This window comes from Bubalus bubalis, chromosome 1 (assembly GCF_019923935.1).
Source record: "Bubalus bubalis isolate 160015118507 breed Murrah chromosome 1, NDDB_SH_1, whole genome shotgun sequence".
NCBI classification, from domain to species: domain Eukaryota; kingdom Metazoa; phylum Chordata; class Mammalia; order Artiodactyla; family Bovidae; genus Bubalus; species Bubalus bubalis.
This window is the reverse complement of record NC_059157.1, coordinates 101,848,723-101,865,592: the sequence shown is the minus strand read 5'-3', so window position 1 is coordinate 101,865,592 and position 16,870 is coordinate 101,848,723. Positions and strand designations below refer to the sequence as shown.

Below are 16,870 nucleotides of genomic sequence, written 5' to 3'. Positions count from 1 at the left end.
AATGAACATGTCTTTAAATGCTAAAGATGTTTATAGCAGCTTTTGTAGGAAAGCATCTTGCATTACGACTTACTTATTTAATGTTTATGAATATGGCAATAAATTTGATCTGAACAGACTGCAATTGTGCATATTAAAATAGGTCTGTGGCCTGAGCTAAGAACATACGTATTTGCAAAAGTATGTAGAGAATTGAGTCTGATGGTTATTAAGTACAGCAAAATATCTGTTAAAAAAAACCCAAAACACCCTTAGAATCCTTGGGGAAAATCTCATTGTCCCTTGCCTGTCCAATTTAATTACTTGTATGTGACTCAGGTCACAATCTTTCGTCTGTGAGCTCATGTGACTTAACCATGAAGATTTAACTGCTCTTTGCCCTGTGCTGCTTGGGACACTGGTGGTAATTATCTCCACGTCTGTCACTGACAGCTGACTGTGAGATTTTGAGGATGGGGATCATATCTAATTCATGCCCATATCTCCATACTTAGTAAGTTTCTGGCATATAGTAGGTATTGAATACATGTACTGCAGATGTTGACTGCAGCCATGAAATTAAAAGACGCTTACTCCTTGGAAGGAAAGTTATGACCAACCTAGATAGCATATTCAAAAGCAGAGACATTACTTTGCCAACAAAGGTTCGTCTAGACAAGGCTATGGTTTTTCCTGTGGTCATGTATGGATGTGAGAGTTGGACTGTGAAGAAAGCTGAGCGCTGAAGAATTGATGCTTTTGAACTGTGGTGTTGGAGAAGACTCTTGAGAGTCCCTTGGACTGCAAGGAGATCCAACCAGTCCATTCTGAAGGAGATCAGCCCTGGGATTTCTTTGGAAGGAATGATGCTGAAGCTGAAACTCCAGTACTTTGGCCACCTCATGCGAAGAGTTGACTCATTGGAAAAGACTCTGATGCTGGGAGGGAGTGGGTGCAAGAGGAGAAGGGGACGACAGAGGATGAGATGGCTGGATGGCATCACTGACTCGATGGACATGAGTCTGAGTGAACTCCGGGAGTTGGTGATGGACAGGGAGACCTGGCGTGCTGTGATTCATGGGGTCGCAAAGAGTCGGACACGACTGAGCGACTGATCTGATCGGACACAGACAAAGTGCAAGCATGCCTGTTTGAGTGAACAGCTCTTTAAAGGCTTGCTGAAGGCAGATGAGCCTAGATCTCCTCATCCTTTCCCAAACTTCTCTTTGGTCCATCCATCTTCTTTAAACAGGTACAGTTCACTCTCTGCACCTTCCCTCCCCTAGCACCTGAATGTCCCCAGCTCCATTTATCTCTATGTGTCCTTCTAGCTTGAGTTATCTGGGTCAATGAAGAGGAATGTGTTAGAAAACACAGAGGACAGAAATAAACCAGAACGGATGATGAAAGGAACAGCTAGAATAAAATTTGGTATTGCACAATTTAAAAGAAAAAGTCCCAGAGAGTAGATTTCCTGCAACTTAAGCTCATATAAATTATCTTTTAATAACATCTCCTTGGGGCTTCCTATCTTATGTACCTAAATTAGGTCCTTGGGGGGGAAAAATCCACATTTATAGAGAACTTGACTCCATTCTGATAAGGGTGGAAAGGCTGAGGCATCTTTAGGATGTACAAAATAGAGCCAACACGGATCCGAGGTTCATGATCAGGGGACTGCTTAGCAGTTTCCCAAACCAATGAATAATATCTTTAAAGCTTGCCAACCCAATGGGATAAACTTGATCCATCATACTTGATCATCTTCCATGGGGCAATGTGGGAGAGTATTAAAAATAACCATTATACTTTCAGCAAAACTTGAGAGGGCCATGTAGCCAATATAATTTTTAATCAGTTGCCTATTTAATTCATATTTATTTACTGTGCAAAAAAGCAACTGTGTTTTGAAGCAAGGCAGAACATTTGGAAGCAGAGGATGTAGATCAACATATTTTTCATGTTCTGAGAAGCCAAAGGGCATGCCATAGTCTGAGAACAGACCTCAGTCTGGGAATCCAGAGAGCTGCTCCTGGTCTAGCCCAAGTGGCTTGATAAGCTAGAGAAAACTGAAATAAATCAGGGGTTCTCATGGTGCTTTCAGACCTGGAATGTTGTCCAGTGAAATATTTATATATAACAACAAATGCAAGTAAAGCTTCTCTGGTTCAAAGGACTGTCCAGACAGTCCCACTTCTGGCCTGGAGATGTCCTTGTGGGGCTCAAGGGGGAGCCAAGCCTCCTAAGAACTCTGCAGGGGATCAAGGGAATTCATTGCCTGAGACAGTCTCCAAATATCCTATGATTTATGCAAGTCAAGTGTTTTTCAATTCCATGTATTGGAGGCATTTTATATAGATGGGTATCTATCTTTCTTTGAAAGACTTTCTCTTCCTTAAATGTCCATTAGACACTAATATCCAAATAAGATATTGTAGAGATAATTCATTAATAAGAAATTCTTCCTCTATCTTGCTAATTACAACGCTGATCTGTCTCTGAACAGATGGCATAATTTTTGGTGAAATAACACCTCACAAGGGGCACTTGGTCATGCTCTGATGAGGCTTCTCAGTTCTGGGATAATCATACTTTAACAACTTTTCCTTTCAACACAAAAGAAAGAACAATATGAAGGTTTAGGGAGAACAGGAAAATGTTCAGAGTAGGAGAAAAATTAGATTAAATACTCAACTGCAAAATTCTCCTGCTTTTACTAAGCCTCCTGGTGTAACCCTAGATGTCAATGTGTAAAATAAATGGTATTTGATAATGTGGTAATGTAACTATTAATAAAAAGTTTCCATTTCACAGTTGGTTTGTGGTGCGGTACACATAGCTAACTTCCCCTCTCCCACTGCAAGCTGCCAACATGGTAGGGGAAAGAATGAAACCAGAAATGACAGAATTCTTACAGAATAAGTAGAACAGTAAACAAGTTTGGGAGGGTTGCGAGGGTCACTTATGTATGACTAGAAGTTCAGGATAGCTTTCTTGAAAGTAAAATTTTAGTTGAAATCTAAATATGTATACACACACACACACACACACATATAAATATAATGGTTCAATCCCTGGGTTGGAAAGATCCCCTAGAGAAGGGAATGGCTACCCACTCCAGTATTCTTGTTTGGAGAATTCCATGGACAGAGGAGGCTGGCGGGCTACAGTCCATAGAATTCCACGGTCAGAGGAGCCTGGTGGGCTACAGTCCTTGGGGTTGCAAAGCTGGACATGACTGAGTGACTATACAGTCAAATCACCTTAACATGGCTTCCAAGACCTCTCGGTATCTGTCACTTTCCTCCTGGCCCCCTTCTCTTTGCCTACAGTAAACTAGAGTGAACTATCTGGGTTTGTTAAATGGGCCATTTTATTTCTTCAAGGTCTTCACCCATATTGTTTCATCTCCTAGGATACTCTAGCCTTATTCCTCTTATCCTGGGGGCTTATTCTGATGTGTTCTTCAGGTTACAGTGTATTCATCACTTCCTTCTGGGGGTGTCCCTGTCTCCCTGTTAAGATATCCCTGCTGTATCAACAGCAATCTACCTCCCTCATCATCTTACATAGCGTATTGTATTATAACTGTTTGATTAAATGCCCATTTCTCCAACTATATTGTAAGTTCTCTGAAGGCAGAAGCCATGTCTGTATTGCTCATCACTGAATCACCAGTGCCCAGGAGAGGACCTGGCATATGGAAAATAATCAACACATATGTATTAAGTAGACTGAAAGAGATAATAAATTTCTCATATTACCCCTCAGCAGCCCTAATAATGAATGGGTCATTTTGTTTCTCTTCATCCTATGCTGTTATCTTAGAGTTTCTAATCTATTCCTGATCAAGTCTTTAACTAGCTGCTTTTTTGCCTTTGGGATAACGTTTAATGTTTCATCTTGGCATGACACATAAGGCTCATTAGCCTACTTTCCCGGCCTTATCTCCATTACTTTGTTTAAATGAAATCGATGCTTGGGTTTCCTCAAGGAAACTTTATCTCCCAGTCCTTGGTACCCCTGCACTGCATCACTCTTCTCTCTACCTGTAACAACTGGATACACACTCATGGCTCTTTATACTCTTTATATCAACCCAAGGGTGATCTCCTCTTGAAGTCCAATCTACCAAGCTTTCCTCCTCCTACCAATAACGTGTTGGTTTTCTGAGTGTTTTTGTGCCCTGTGTATTTTTATTCATTATGTTTGAACTTTGGCTTTCTACTTTTATGATCAGAACTTCATTAAGAGCAGAGAGAATAATCTTATTTATCTATCACCTAATTTAACACAGTACCTGACACAAAAGGGCCACTTTATAAATATCCTTTGAATACTTTCCTTCTAAATAAATAAATTTTTAAAAATACCGGTAATGAGAAGCAAAAGGAGCAAACAAGCACCAGTAATATTTTTTAGCTAAAATGACACGATGTGCTCATATTATTCCTATGAGGGTCTATGCAGATACCTCCTGCCAGGGCAATCTCTTAAACTCAAACCAGGGAGGAAGGAGAGAGGAAGGGAGGGGAGAAGGGAGAGAGAGAATAGGGAGGGAGGAATGGACGGATGGACGCTGCCTTCACCTTTATCTGTTCAGCATGTGTTTTTGCCTGGCTTCAATACTTTAGCATATTGCTTTCAGTATACAAGCCTTCAGTCTGCCCGAGTCTAGGATGTCCCATTCTCACCATCACTGCAGACACCTCCAAGCTCCAAGACATTTACATTATAAGGTACAACTGCTTCCTTTTTTTTTTTTTTTTCTTTACTTAGATTTTGTTAGGTCTGTACAGAGGGAAAAAAAGTACTGATAGAATATTCTCTGAGAAGACATAATGCCCTCCAGCCAATAGTTCTAGAATAATTGGAAATTATTTTTCAAAACCCTATTATTCTCTTAGAAAATGTCAACTGCTTAGTAGCCAAGGAATCCAAAAAAGACTGTTGATGTCTCATAGATAACACGAGCTAGACATCCCCTGAGAGTGGTATAGGGCTCTGTGGCCAACCCACATGACCTGGGAACTACCCAGAGATCTACTAATGCCATCCTCCCAGGGACTGTTTGAGCCTCACTGGCATTCAGCAACCTAACTCCCACATTTCTATAGATGTGAGAAGGTGGAAGAACTCCTACTCACCACGTGTGTGTAAATACTCAGACAGATTTAGTCACAGGTCTCCTCCACCTAAATTTGGTTCTTGACGTGTGTTCAAATTCTTTTCACACACACAAATACACCCACCTATTACAATTTCTATAAATAATCCCTCCTCTGCAGGCCTGGTATGAAACTCTAATTAGGGTTAGTCAGCATTTACAAAGTGGTTTGTGCTTTTCTTGAAGGCAAAGTTACAGGAGCTAAAGCGCTTCACGACCATTCCCTCTAGTGTGCATGTACCTAAAATCTCTTAGAGGTCAGGGAGAGTTGTGGAGCCAGCCTGTCACATGGAGCAGAGATCAGGTCAGAGCACGTGTCAGAAACCAAATCCCCAGCCTCAGAAGCTTGTCTGAAACAGCAGCATGCCGGTGACAGCAGCAGGCTCACAGGATCTGAAATGTCAGTGGGCATGTCTTGCAGGATTTTTAGAAAGGCGAAGCAATAGTAGGCACTAGAACTGGGGCTCCTGAGGGTGAGGCTCAGGGCATGGCTCAGTGTGTGTGCACTGTGTGTGGGTGTGGTGATGGGTGGTATGTGCGCATTTGCATGTGTGGATGATGCATATGTTTGGAGGGATCAGGAAGCCTTCCACTGCACGGGAAGGTGTTATAAAATATGTAAAAAGATTTGTTTAAAGGAAAGCATTTTGCAATATTCCTACTCTTCATCTGGTGATAAAATGACCGGGTTAGGAGTGTAAGTTCTGGGGCCAAGAGGAAAGCAGAAGCACATTTAGCAACATGGTCAAATTTTCCCAAAGGCTTTGGATGGCTGGAGATGACAAAGTTTGGGATGGGGGATAAAGTAGCTGAAGAGGATTTCTGGCTCTCTTGATCAGTTCCCCACAGACTGCATTTAAGACTCCTTTGATACTCACAATCTGGGCTACCCACCAGGTAGCCTTCCCTTAACTCCAAGTCCCCTTGAAGGGATGACCATTCAAGTTACACTGATCTGATCAGAGAACATGGAGCCACATGGCTTAATTGGAAGGTCAACCCCTTAACAAGACTGCAAATTACCTGAAGGAACAGACTGCATTTTACAACTCTTTTTTGCTGTCCATTCCCGACACAGGCTTTCAATAAATGACTACTGTGACTAATTTTTTTTTAAAATATGCATTGTTTTGTGACAGATGCTGTTCTTAGCATGCTCTATGAATTTATTTAAATTCTCAAATTAACCAAATGAGGTAGTGCCACTATTATCTCTGTTTTGAAGAGATAATAGTGAGCATTGAGACACAGAGAGGTTAAGTAACTTGCTCAAGGTCACAGTCATGAGGGGCAGAGCTGGGATTCAAATCCAGACAGTGTGGCCTTAGCATTCATACTCCAAACCAACCCATGGTTCTACTTCTTACAGATATGCGTGATTTCTGAATTTCTTGTGGCTTTCGTGTGACTGGGGCAGGGAAAGGATCTCAGAAGTGATGAACCTTCTTAGAAGAGAAACCTACTAATACAAACACTAAATCACAGCCTCTTTTTATTCCTCACCATGACCACCTGGAAGGGAAAAAGGAAACACAATGGCAACAAAAATGTACTCCCACTTAAGATACGATTTTGGTTGCGTGTGATTTTTTTTTTTTTTCTTGATTGGGTCAGCCCTGGTAGATTCGGCTTGGTCCTTGGTTTTCCACAGCCTCCAATTCCACAGCTTCTGTAGGCGAATGAGTCTCTTTTAGGGCCAACTTATGGTTTGTGATATCCCTAGAGTGGCGCCAACATATCCTTCTGGTTCCACAGTGGATCTTGTGCCATTTTGGGTCCCCATCCTGGTGAGATGCACCAGACCTGATCCAACTTCCAGATGCAGGACTGGAGTAATGATTCCCTCTGTCCTGCTCTCATAGGGATTCCGTCTCCCTGCACACATGTGGGAAGTGAGTGTGGGGCCACAGGAGAAGAGCTACAGAAACCGCCAAGTAGTCAAAGGCAGGACTGCACAGGAAAAGGACAGGATTCCAGAAGGATGAAAGAGGAGAGGAGGGCATATCATCCACCAGGTGAGAGCAGAGAACGCTCTGGGAATTGAGGGCAGTGAGGTCTGCACGAGGGCTGGTGCTGGAAAGGGAGAGGCTGGGACACAGGCCAGGTCAGTGGAAGGAAGGGGAAGAGTGAACAAGAAAGGAGAGCAGGCTGAGGCTGCAGCCACACTGGAAACATGAGACGCTCACATCTGACCAGGGCAGAGGGAAGACAGAAAGGATGCGGGGTGAAAGAACTGTTCCTGGGGCAGAGTGACACCAGAGACCTGCTTCTGATCCTGCAGACCATCTGACTCTGACTCAGAATTTCCATGGCCAATGCGGCTCAGTGATGAGCCTTATCTCGAGCTACAGTAATATTGTGCAAAGATAACAAGAAACCGATTGGAAAATATTCAGAGTGTTGCATACGGCATTCACAGAAGGTGAACCTAACCTATCTGTTAGGTTTAGCTCTGATCACAGGTGAACATGATGGGGGCTGCAAGCCACTTCTCCAGCATTCTTACTGTCCTGTTCCATGCACTAAACGACTGACTCAACAGTTATCAGTGATGGAGCTGCTCTCCTGTGCTAGGACTTAGGATTGTAAAGGGAAATAAGCCATATTCTCTGTACACAAGTTGTACCCAGATGATGCAGAAGAAGATGGATGGAGAAGTGCAATGATAAAGATGTTAACAAAGCCTTCCTGAGGGGCAGCGAAGGCAGTCCTCCAGCCATTTCCCAAATATACCTCCATTCCTAAGCTTAACTGCTTTATTTCCAATGGAAAGCTCTCTTCCCTACCCTGACTCCCCCAGGCCATATTTCTTGAAATTCTGACCATTCTTCAAATTCCAGGTCAAATGTCATTTTTTTCAAGAAAGTAGTTTCTATTCTTAAAAGCTGAAATCAATCTCTTCATTCTATGTGCTCAGTCATGTCCAACTCTTTGAGACTCTATGGATTATAGCCCACCAGTCTCCTCTGTCCATGGGATTCTCCAGGCAAGAACATTGGAGTGGGCTGCCATTCCCTTCTTCAGGATATCTTCCTGACCCAGGGATTGAACCCCAGTCTCCCACACTGCAGGCAGACTCTTCATCGTCTGAGCCACCAGGGAAGACCTAGTTGCTACTCTTAAAAGCTGAAATTAATCCTTCCATTCTATGTGCATCTGTAACACTATTTACATCTCTGTTTTAATATTTAACCCAATTAGTTTTTTAAAATTGTGTATGGTGGATACACGTGTGTGTTTGTGTGTGTGTGTATGTGTAAATATCTCTAAGTTGTAAGCTTGTTTGACAGTAGGATTGATGCCTGATACTCCCACAGACCTGAGCATGAGGTTTCTTTAAATGCACTCAGAGTATGTACAATTTGAACTACTCTACAGTCTGTTTTATGATGCTAAAGTGAGAAGACTTTGCTTCATTCTAGCAATTGTGGGTCCTTGTCTGCACATGCCAAAAATCATTTCTTGTTCTGAAAAGGCATAAAAAATAACCTTCACAAAAATGACCTAGTCATTTTTCTATGTTTGTAGGTGAACAGGAAAAAAAAAAAAGAAACAAAAAACCTTCAAACTAATCAAAGAATTTTTAATTTGGAAAGGACTCTACCCTGGTGGCTCAGCAGATATAGAACCTGCCTGCAAGGCAGGGGACTCAGGTTCGACCCATGGGTCAGGAAGATCCCCTGGAGAAGGGAATGGCTACCCATTCCAGTATTCTTACCTGGAGAATTCCATGGACAAAGGAGCCTGGCAGGCTACAGTCCATGGGATTGCAAAGAGTTGGACATGACTGAAGGGTTTTCGCTTTCAATTTCTAAATTGCATTTAATCCAGCACCTTAATTACAAATGAGGAAACTAAGACCTAAGAAATTCAGATACTTCTACAGTATCAAACAGCCAGAATCAACAATATCAAATTTCCAGACCCTTATATTCAACATTCTTTCCAATAGACCAAATATATTATTTTTTAAAAGAGAGGAAACATGGTTTCTTAAAAAAGAAATAACACTGAAATATATAGAGAAGAATTCATTGGAAACCACACACATTACAGAGAAAAATTTTCCTATCAGTTCATTGTCCATAGAAAAAAATAATGCTTTCACTAACATGAACAAAATTGTTTGTAGAGTTTAAAGCTTTAATTAAAAAATCTGACTTTTCCAGACTTTTCACCCTTAAGGTCTCAAATTATTCTATGCAGTTGGCAGGGAGAACTGTTTTGAGGTTCTCCAAGATAGGTCAATATGTCTGGGTGAAACTGGTCATTAACAGGTGTTCTTAACAGTTTTGGGCACAAAATAACACATCAAGGCTTTGCTGAGAGATGCACGTTCACGCTTGTTCTCTCCCATCACGATTTAGGCAAATGCAATAGATGCACTCAAATCTGACACAGTGAACTCCATCCCAGTTCTTCTATTAAGGTCAGAACCCCTGCCTTTTCCCTGCCCTTTCCCATGTCCCACCCTGACAGAGCTGACCCATAGTAAAGACACCCTGGGTTGGCACACACAAGCACATGTGCACATATAGAATAGGTCTAAGCACTATATTTGAATTTAAAACTTTCTGGATTCCAGTTCCAAATGGGGATATCTTACTGGCTTCTGTTTCTGGACAGGGATATATATGGGGCTTCCCAGGTGCTCTGCGGAATCTGCCTGCCAATGCAGGAGACATGGATTCAATTCCTGGGTTGGGAAGATCCCCTGGAGAAGGAAATGGCAACCCACTCCAGAATTCTTGCTTGGAAAATCCCATGGATGGAGGAGCCTGGCAGGCTATAGTCCATGGGGTTGCAAAGAGTCAGACATGGCTTAGTGACTAAACAACAACACACACATACATTAGTGTGTAACCTAGACAGCATATTAAAAAGCAGAGACATCACTTTACTAAAAAAAGTCTGTCTAGTCAAAGCTATGGTTTTTCCAGTAGTCATGTATGGGTGTGAGCTGGAGTATAAAGAAAGCTGAACATCGAAGAATTGATGCTTTTGAACTGTGGTGTTGGAGAAGACTCCTGAGAGTCGCTTGGACTGCAAGGAGATCCAATCTATCAATCCTAAAGGAAATCAGTCCTGAATATTCATTGGAAAGACAGATGTTGAAGCTGAAACTCCAGTACTTTGGCCACCTGATGTGAAGAACTGACTCACTGGAAAAGACCCTGATGCTAGGAAAGATTGAAGGTAGGAGGAGAAGGGGACGACAGAAGATAAGATGGTTGGATGGTATCATCAACTCGATGGACATGAGTTTGAGTAAATTCTGGGAGTTGGTGATGGACATGGAGGCTTCGCATGCTGACGTTTATGGGGTTGCAAAGAGTCGGACACGACTGAGTGACTGAACTGATATGTATATATATATAGATATATAATAGATATATAATATGTATACATATCTATGTATATATCTAGCTAGACAGTGATATATAATTGGTCAGATAAAAAAATCACCCAGTTTTAAAAATTCTTTCATTTGTTGCAGAGGACAGTCTGAAAACTAGTTTTCAGTTACAGAACTCTCCCCCTTCCCTCCCTCTAGCTGCTCTGAACTTCCCAGGGCCTCCTTAGGGGCACAGGGAGAGTGCATGGGTTTTGGAGCCAGCTACATAGGAGCTTAAATATTACTTCTGCTGTTTGTTACTTGTGTGATCTTGAAAAAAATTACTTAATCTCTCTGGACAATAATTTTCTTATTTCTAAAATGAGGTTACTACCCATCTTGGAGGTGTAAGGGTTTGAGGTAATATATGCCAGAGAGTGCTCTGTGTGTGTGCTCCGTGAATAATAACTATTATGATGAAGGTGATGATGAGGGAAAAGGAATAGAGGAACAGGGAGGAAGATGGTGGCCTCCACTTCCCAATGGCTGTCTATATTCCAGAATCTCTTAACAAGTCCTGGCAGAACTCAACTGCTAGTCCTTAGCTGGGGAATATGAAGCTCAAGGTAGACAAAGGAGAACTAGCATCGAGGCAGGGGTGCAGGGGCTGGGGGAGGAGGGGAAAAGGGTTCACAAATGGCTAGCATTTAATATGTGATTTTCGTCTTCTGAGCTTTATATTTTTGCATACACTCATGTCCCATCTGCTGCTGGGAAAAGGACATTCACAGCAATGAGTTCAGTATCTTTTGAGCAGTCAAGGACACTTTTTTTGTTTTTGTTTTTTTTTTTTGCTTAGAAGGACAGGACTTCACAAAGCAGTGGCTGAACAAATTTCTGTGCCCCCTCGGTGGATAACCACAGAATTTCCAGTTACAGCAGAAGGCCCCACTATTTGCTAACTCTGGCAATTCTAGTAACTGGAGAAACCCTACAGATTAAGAACAAATGCCCAGCTCCTTTCTGGAGTCATAGGGTCAGAGTACACAGCCACATCATGGGCAGAGTTGCTGCTGTGGTCTGAACTGTCCAAAATACAGCAGGAAGTACAGCCTACCCGGACATGCCCCAAACGACAGAGTCATTTTGTGCCTGCCTAAGATGCCATTCTGTTTGCAAACACATTCTATTTGCCATACCACCTGACAAAACATTCCATCAAAAAGCCTAAAGACAAATGACTCATGTTGAAAGAGGCCTGTGCATCATTTCAGCAATGACTCCACAGGCATCAATTAAACAAGGAAAAGACCTGTTCTGAAGCACTGCCGTCTGATATTTCCCAGAGAGCCATAGTCAATGGCTGATAAAACACAAGTGATCATAACTATAAAGAGATTTAGCAACCCTCTCCTTGCTCAAAAGCAACAAGAGCCTATGAAGACGATGAACCTGGAAGACCTCCAGAAGAAGAGGCGACTCAGGGAAGGCTGCACCTGAAGCCGGCACAACTCTTCCTCATGCATAGAAAGCAAAGACCTGGGGTTGCATGAGGTCATCCTGTCTGCCACCAAAAGGCAGACTGCTCCCAGGGATGTTTGGGAGTTTGCCTGGTAGTCTAGGGATGAAGGCAATTGTTATGTCTCCAGGAGAGAGAAAGGATTGGCAGTGGTCCACTCCCCCGCTCCTGGCAGTGCTTTCCAAGTATCAGAATCTAGACCTTGCCCAGCCCACAATACCAGGATTACTGTAGTCAACCTCCTTCCCTGGAAACCCAGCTTCAATCAGCTTTTGGATGGAAGGAAAAGGACAAATCTAATGAGAGTGTTGTCACAGTACAAACCCCCCAGGAGGGAGAGCGGCTGGTGCAGAAGTGGGTTCCAAGCCTTCAGTTCTAGATCAGCCAGGCAGACACCTGCGTATATATAGACAAAGCTTCAAACACCACTTCTTCATCACACCTAATGACTGGCTGTGACAAACACCTGTGTTCTCTATTTCTGGCTTTTCCAACAACAATAATATGCGTTTGGATATTCAGTCCTAGTTCTGAATCTCTTCTTAAATGCTAATCTGTTTGTTTCTCCACTATGCAAGGTCAGATAAATGAGAAAGAAAACACTTTACAGTGTTAATTTTGATCCAGATCTAAAATTGTTCATGACTCTTTATTCATTACCTTGATCTCTCCTTTTTATTTTGAGTGATTCAAGGAAACACATCTCTCACATACCCTGGCCCCAACACTAAGAAGGTAATGTTCTTAGAATTAGTCTATTCAAGAACAAAACAAAAAGACCCAAACAAACAAACCAAAAATGGGGCTTCCATTCTCAAGTCCCTTTTTGCCAATGATGCAGTGTACTTAAATCTCTTTACAGGAGCTGCTTCAATGTTAAGCTTTTAGTTGGAAATAAAAAGAGGTTTAGTTAAGGTCAGTGACAATTATTTTCTCAGCACAATAGAAAGGCAGCCCAACCCATTAACCACACTAAAATGGCAGAAACAAACAGAGTGGGTACAAGTAGGAATAGAAGAATACCTGGAATTGCCAGATTGGAAAGGGGTACGTTGTGGAGGTGAGAAGGGAGTGAGGCCATCCAGTCGGCATTGCAGACCTCCAATGTCTTTGTCCCGCTGGGGTTGGGGGAGCAGATGGTCCCCATTCTGAGTTTCCTTCTTACCTTCCTAAATGCTAGCATCCCTTTCTGTCAGTCAGCTGTTCAAGCTCAGCCCAGTGCCACTCATTCAGCGATCATCATCGCCCAGGTTCTCCAGCATCTCCAGCCACCTTTGTCACGCCAGTCTTGCCCGAAGGCCTTCGTGCCCCAGAAAGACGCGGGGCAAGGACGAGATTCCCTAGCCCCCAGCACCCGCAGTCCCCACCCTCACCGACCCAGCCGCTGTTCCCTTAATCTGCTCAGACCCAGCTTCGTTAAACTTCTTACGCTCCCCCTCTGGACCGGGGGAACGTAGGCCCCTCGAAATAAATCTGACAGAAACTGAACGTCCTACGAGCAACCACTCCTGGAGCCACTCACACGACAGGTGCTCACACGACACATAGACACGCCGGTGTGTCTATACACTCGTGAGCGCCCGGACGCACCATCCTCAGCTTGATTTACGCTTTTATGAGTGCCACTGGGCTGGCAAATAAGCTGGACCTGCCTGATCTCCCTCCTCTGGCTCCTCCGCACTGTTCCCCCTGCCCTGTGGCTTCCAGAAGGCGCTCAGAAGTGTAACCGGCGGCACCCGGACTCCCGGCCCCGCCCGGCAGTGCCGGGCAGATTTGCCGGGCAAGGCAGCTTGTGATTGGCCGCTGGCAGAGGGCGCTCCGATTGGCCTGCGCCCTCACGGGCTGCCCCTCCGAGCTGCGCCCACCCCTCCGCTGCCCGCCCCGACCCCCACATTCTGTTACTCCCGCCTTCCTTCGCTTATAGCCGCAGCAGAGACTGCGGGCAGGGCAACAGGCACGCTTGGACGAGTCAGGGCTTGGATCGGACAGGTCTTTCCGCTGGCCTTTTACACAGTCAGCACAGAGGTTAAACGCAACCCCACGTTGCCCTCCTTCTTTCCCTTACACACACACACACACACACACACACACACACACACGCACAGTGATAATTACACAGGGAGTATATAACATTTCCAATAAACCATACAGGCAGCAGAAATATGAGAGATAAAGAGGCTGAGAAAAGAGCACTATATCATATCTGAATGACAGTATCAAGGATGGTTTGTATTTCAACCATTATCTAATTAAGATTCAGGTACACACTGCTACTGCTAAGTCACTTCAGTCGTGTCCGACTCTGTGCGACCCCGTCCCTAGGATTCTCCAGGCAAGAACACTGGAGTGGGTTGCCATTTCTTTCTCCACTGCGTGAAAGTGAAAAGTGAAAGTGAAGTCGCTCAGTTGTGTCCGAGTCCCAGCGACCCCATGCACCACAAGCCCACAAGGCTCCTCCATCCATGGGATTTTCCAGGCGAAGAGTACTGGAGTGGGGTGCCATTGCCTTCTCCCAGGTACACACTACTTATTCCCATTTTGCAGAAATGGAAATAATGATACTTTACATTTGTATTGCCTGTTGTTTGGAACCTTCTTCCAAATTCTTTGTCCCATTTGCTCTTCACAGTATCCCTAAAAGTCAGGCAGGGCTGGTGGTAGGTTGGTGGTACTACCCCCTTTTCATATTCGAAATGAAAAGTCCGGGAGCCTTCTGGGAACAGTTCATGTGGTGGCCCTATTTGGAAATCCCATTTTGGAATAAGATCCTTGAGCCCAGAGGCTTGTGGGCATAGAAACCCATTTCTGTGCTTTCTTCAATATTCCCTACACTCTCAAATGGTCCTTTTCCACGGTGTAAACTATAGGGCCCCTGTAATGATGAGAACTTTGTACATGGATAACCACAGGAACACCCTTGGCAAATAGGCAAATGGAGAAAAACAACCAGACCTTGATGGTGGGACCCTGGAAGGTGTCAGGCCAGGCAGCTCCCCAGTGACTCCGGAGGGCTTCCGGGAAAAGGAAACAGTAACTTCTGCCAAAAGCAGACAGAAGGCTCCTGAACAAACAGACCTACAGGTCAGCTGACACTTAATCACTGAATGGCCCCACCTCCTCATCTCCAAGGTAACTACACAGCAGCAAAGCAACTTTCTGTACACTTAACTCTTGCTATATAGTGCCCCCTTTTGACATATTATTAAATTTCCTCTTCTAGCCTATTACTAACATTCGTTTAAACCTGCTTTTCAGCCTTTTGAGCTGTGTAATAATACCAAAAGTTTTGTTTGTTTCCTGAAGGAGTAAGTGAAAAGTGAAAGTGAAAGTCGCTCAGACGTGTCTGACTCTTTGCAACCCCATGGATTACACAGTCCAGGGAATTCTCCAGGCCTGAATACTGGAGTGTGTAGCCTTTCCCTTCTCCAGGGGATCTTCCCAACCCAGGGGTCAAACCCAGGTCTCCTGCATCGCAGGCGGATTCTTTACCAGCTGAACCACAAGGAAGACTTGGTAATGAAAAGAAAGTCTACACTATTTATCATGCAGCTTCTGATTTTTAGAGAGCACTTCAGTGTAAGTGCTGTACATGTTGGGAATGACTGTCACCTAGCAGTTTTAGTCAATGAAATGCCCCCTCACCCCCACCCCATATTCTTGAAGGAGTATCCCAAGATTTACTTTTGAAATGTCACCTTTTCTGGGCTTCCTTAAATGCACAATTAAAAAAAAAACAAAACAAAACTCAAAAGCTGCCTAAAGAAAACAAAAAGTGTTCTTTCAGCTTTACCTGGAATGTTAATTTCAATGACTTTTCCCCCTTATTTTTGAGCTCTTAGTGGAAAGAAGGAGCAGAGTAAGAACACATTAAACCTTAAACTGAGAGATATCACCGTGAGAGAACAAGAGAAGAGGAACCACTTCAGAATGAGACGTTTTGCCCCTCTGGCAGTTTTCAGTCAAAACTACTTAGATCGTGTAAGAAAACATTCAAAAGAAGATAGCATGCTCTCCATATATTCTTGAGTCAGTCCTGGAAGAAATTTTGCAGGTGAAGACACAGCCTCTAGTACAGTACTTGGCATGTAGCAGGTGTTCTATAAACATTTGTTTGAAGGAAGGAGATGCTCAGTAAACATGCCCTGCTGGGTTCCAGGTAGTACCTTAGAGCAGTGCTTTTCAACCTTTAATGTGCAAATCAGCCATATTCTGATTGAGTTGGTCTGAGACAGGCCTGAGATTCTTCGTTTCTAACCAGATTCAAGCTGCTTCTGCTGCTACTGGTTCAGACCACGCTTTGAGTAACAGGGCGTTAGGAAATAAACTCATTTGCTAGGTGGGAATATGCACTGCATTTTCACTCTCTTTTCTGAGGTTTTATAACATTATAATATCATTTTTATAATGAAAAAATAAACTTGCATTAAAAATCCCAGCTAAGAATTTCCAAGTATTAGAGAATAATTTTTCTGTCATACTGTCTTGGAGACCAAATTACTAGTGGGATTTTTATACTATGCCACATTAGCTTCGGAAAAACCAATTTTAAAATATAGATTAATACCTAGAATATGAATAGTTAATATTTTGTTACATACTGTATTATGAAAAAAATTAAGCAGCTGCTACTGTTGCTGCTGCTGCTGCTAAGTCGCTTCAGTCATGTCTGACTCTGTGCAACCCCATAGACGGCAGCCCACCAGGCTCCTCCGTCAATGGGATTCTCCAGGCAAGAACACTGGAGTGGGTTGCCATTTCCTTCTCCAATGCATGAAAGTGAAAAGTGAAAGTGAAGTCGCTCAGTCGTGTCCGGCTCCTAGCGACCCCATGGACTGCAGCCTACCAGGCTCCTCCGTCCATGGGATTTTCC

General features: G+C 43.5%; 1 protein-coding gene across 1 annotated transcript in view; it reads right to left on the bottom strand.

Moving 5' to 3' along the window:
* Positions 1-13,775, bottom strand: part of PLCXD2 (phosphatidylinositol specific phospholipase C X domain containing 2) — a 58,965-nt gene extending 45,190 nt beyond the window's left edge. The window contains exon 1 of the mRNA XM_006073965.4: positions 13,024-13,775. Coding sequence (XP_006074027.2) covers positions 13,024-13,183 — 160 coding nt within the window. The 5' untranslated portion in view covers positions 13,184-13,775. The remainder of the gene's footprint in view (positions 1-13,023) is intronic.
* Between the last annotated feature and the right edge of the window lie 3,095 nt (positions 13,776-16,870).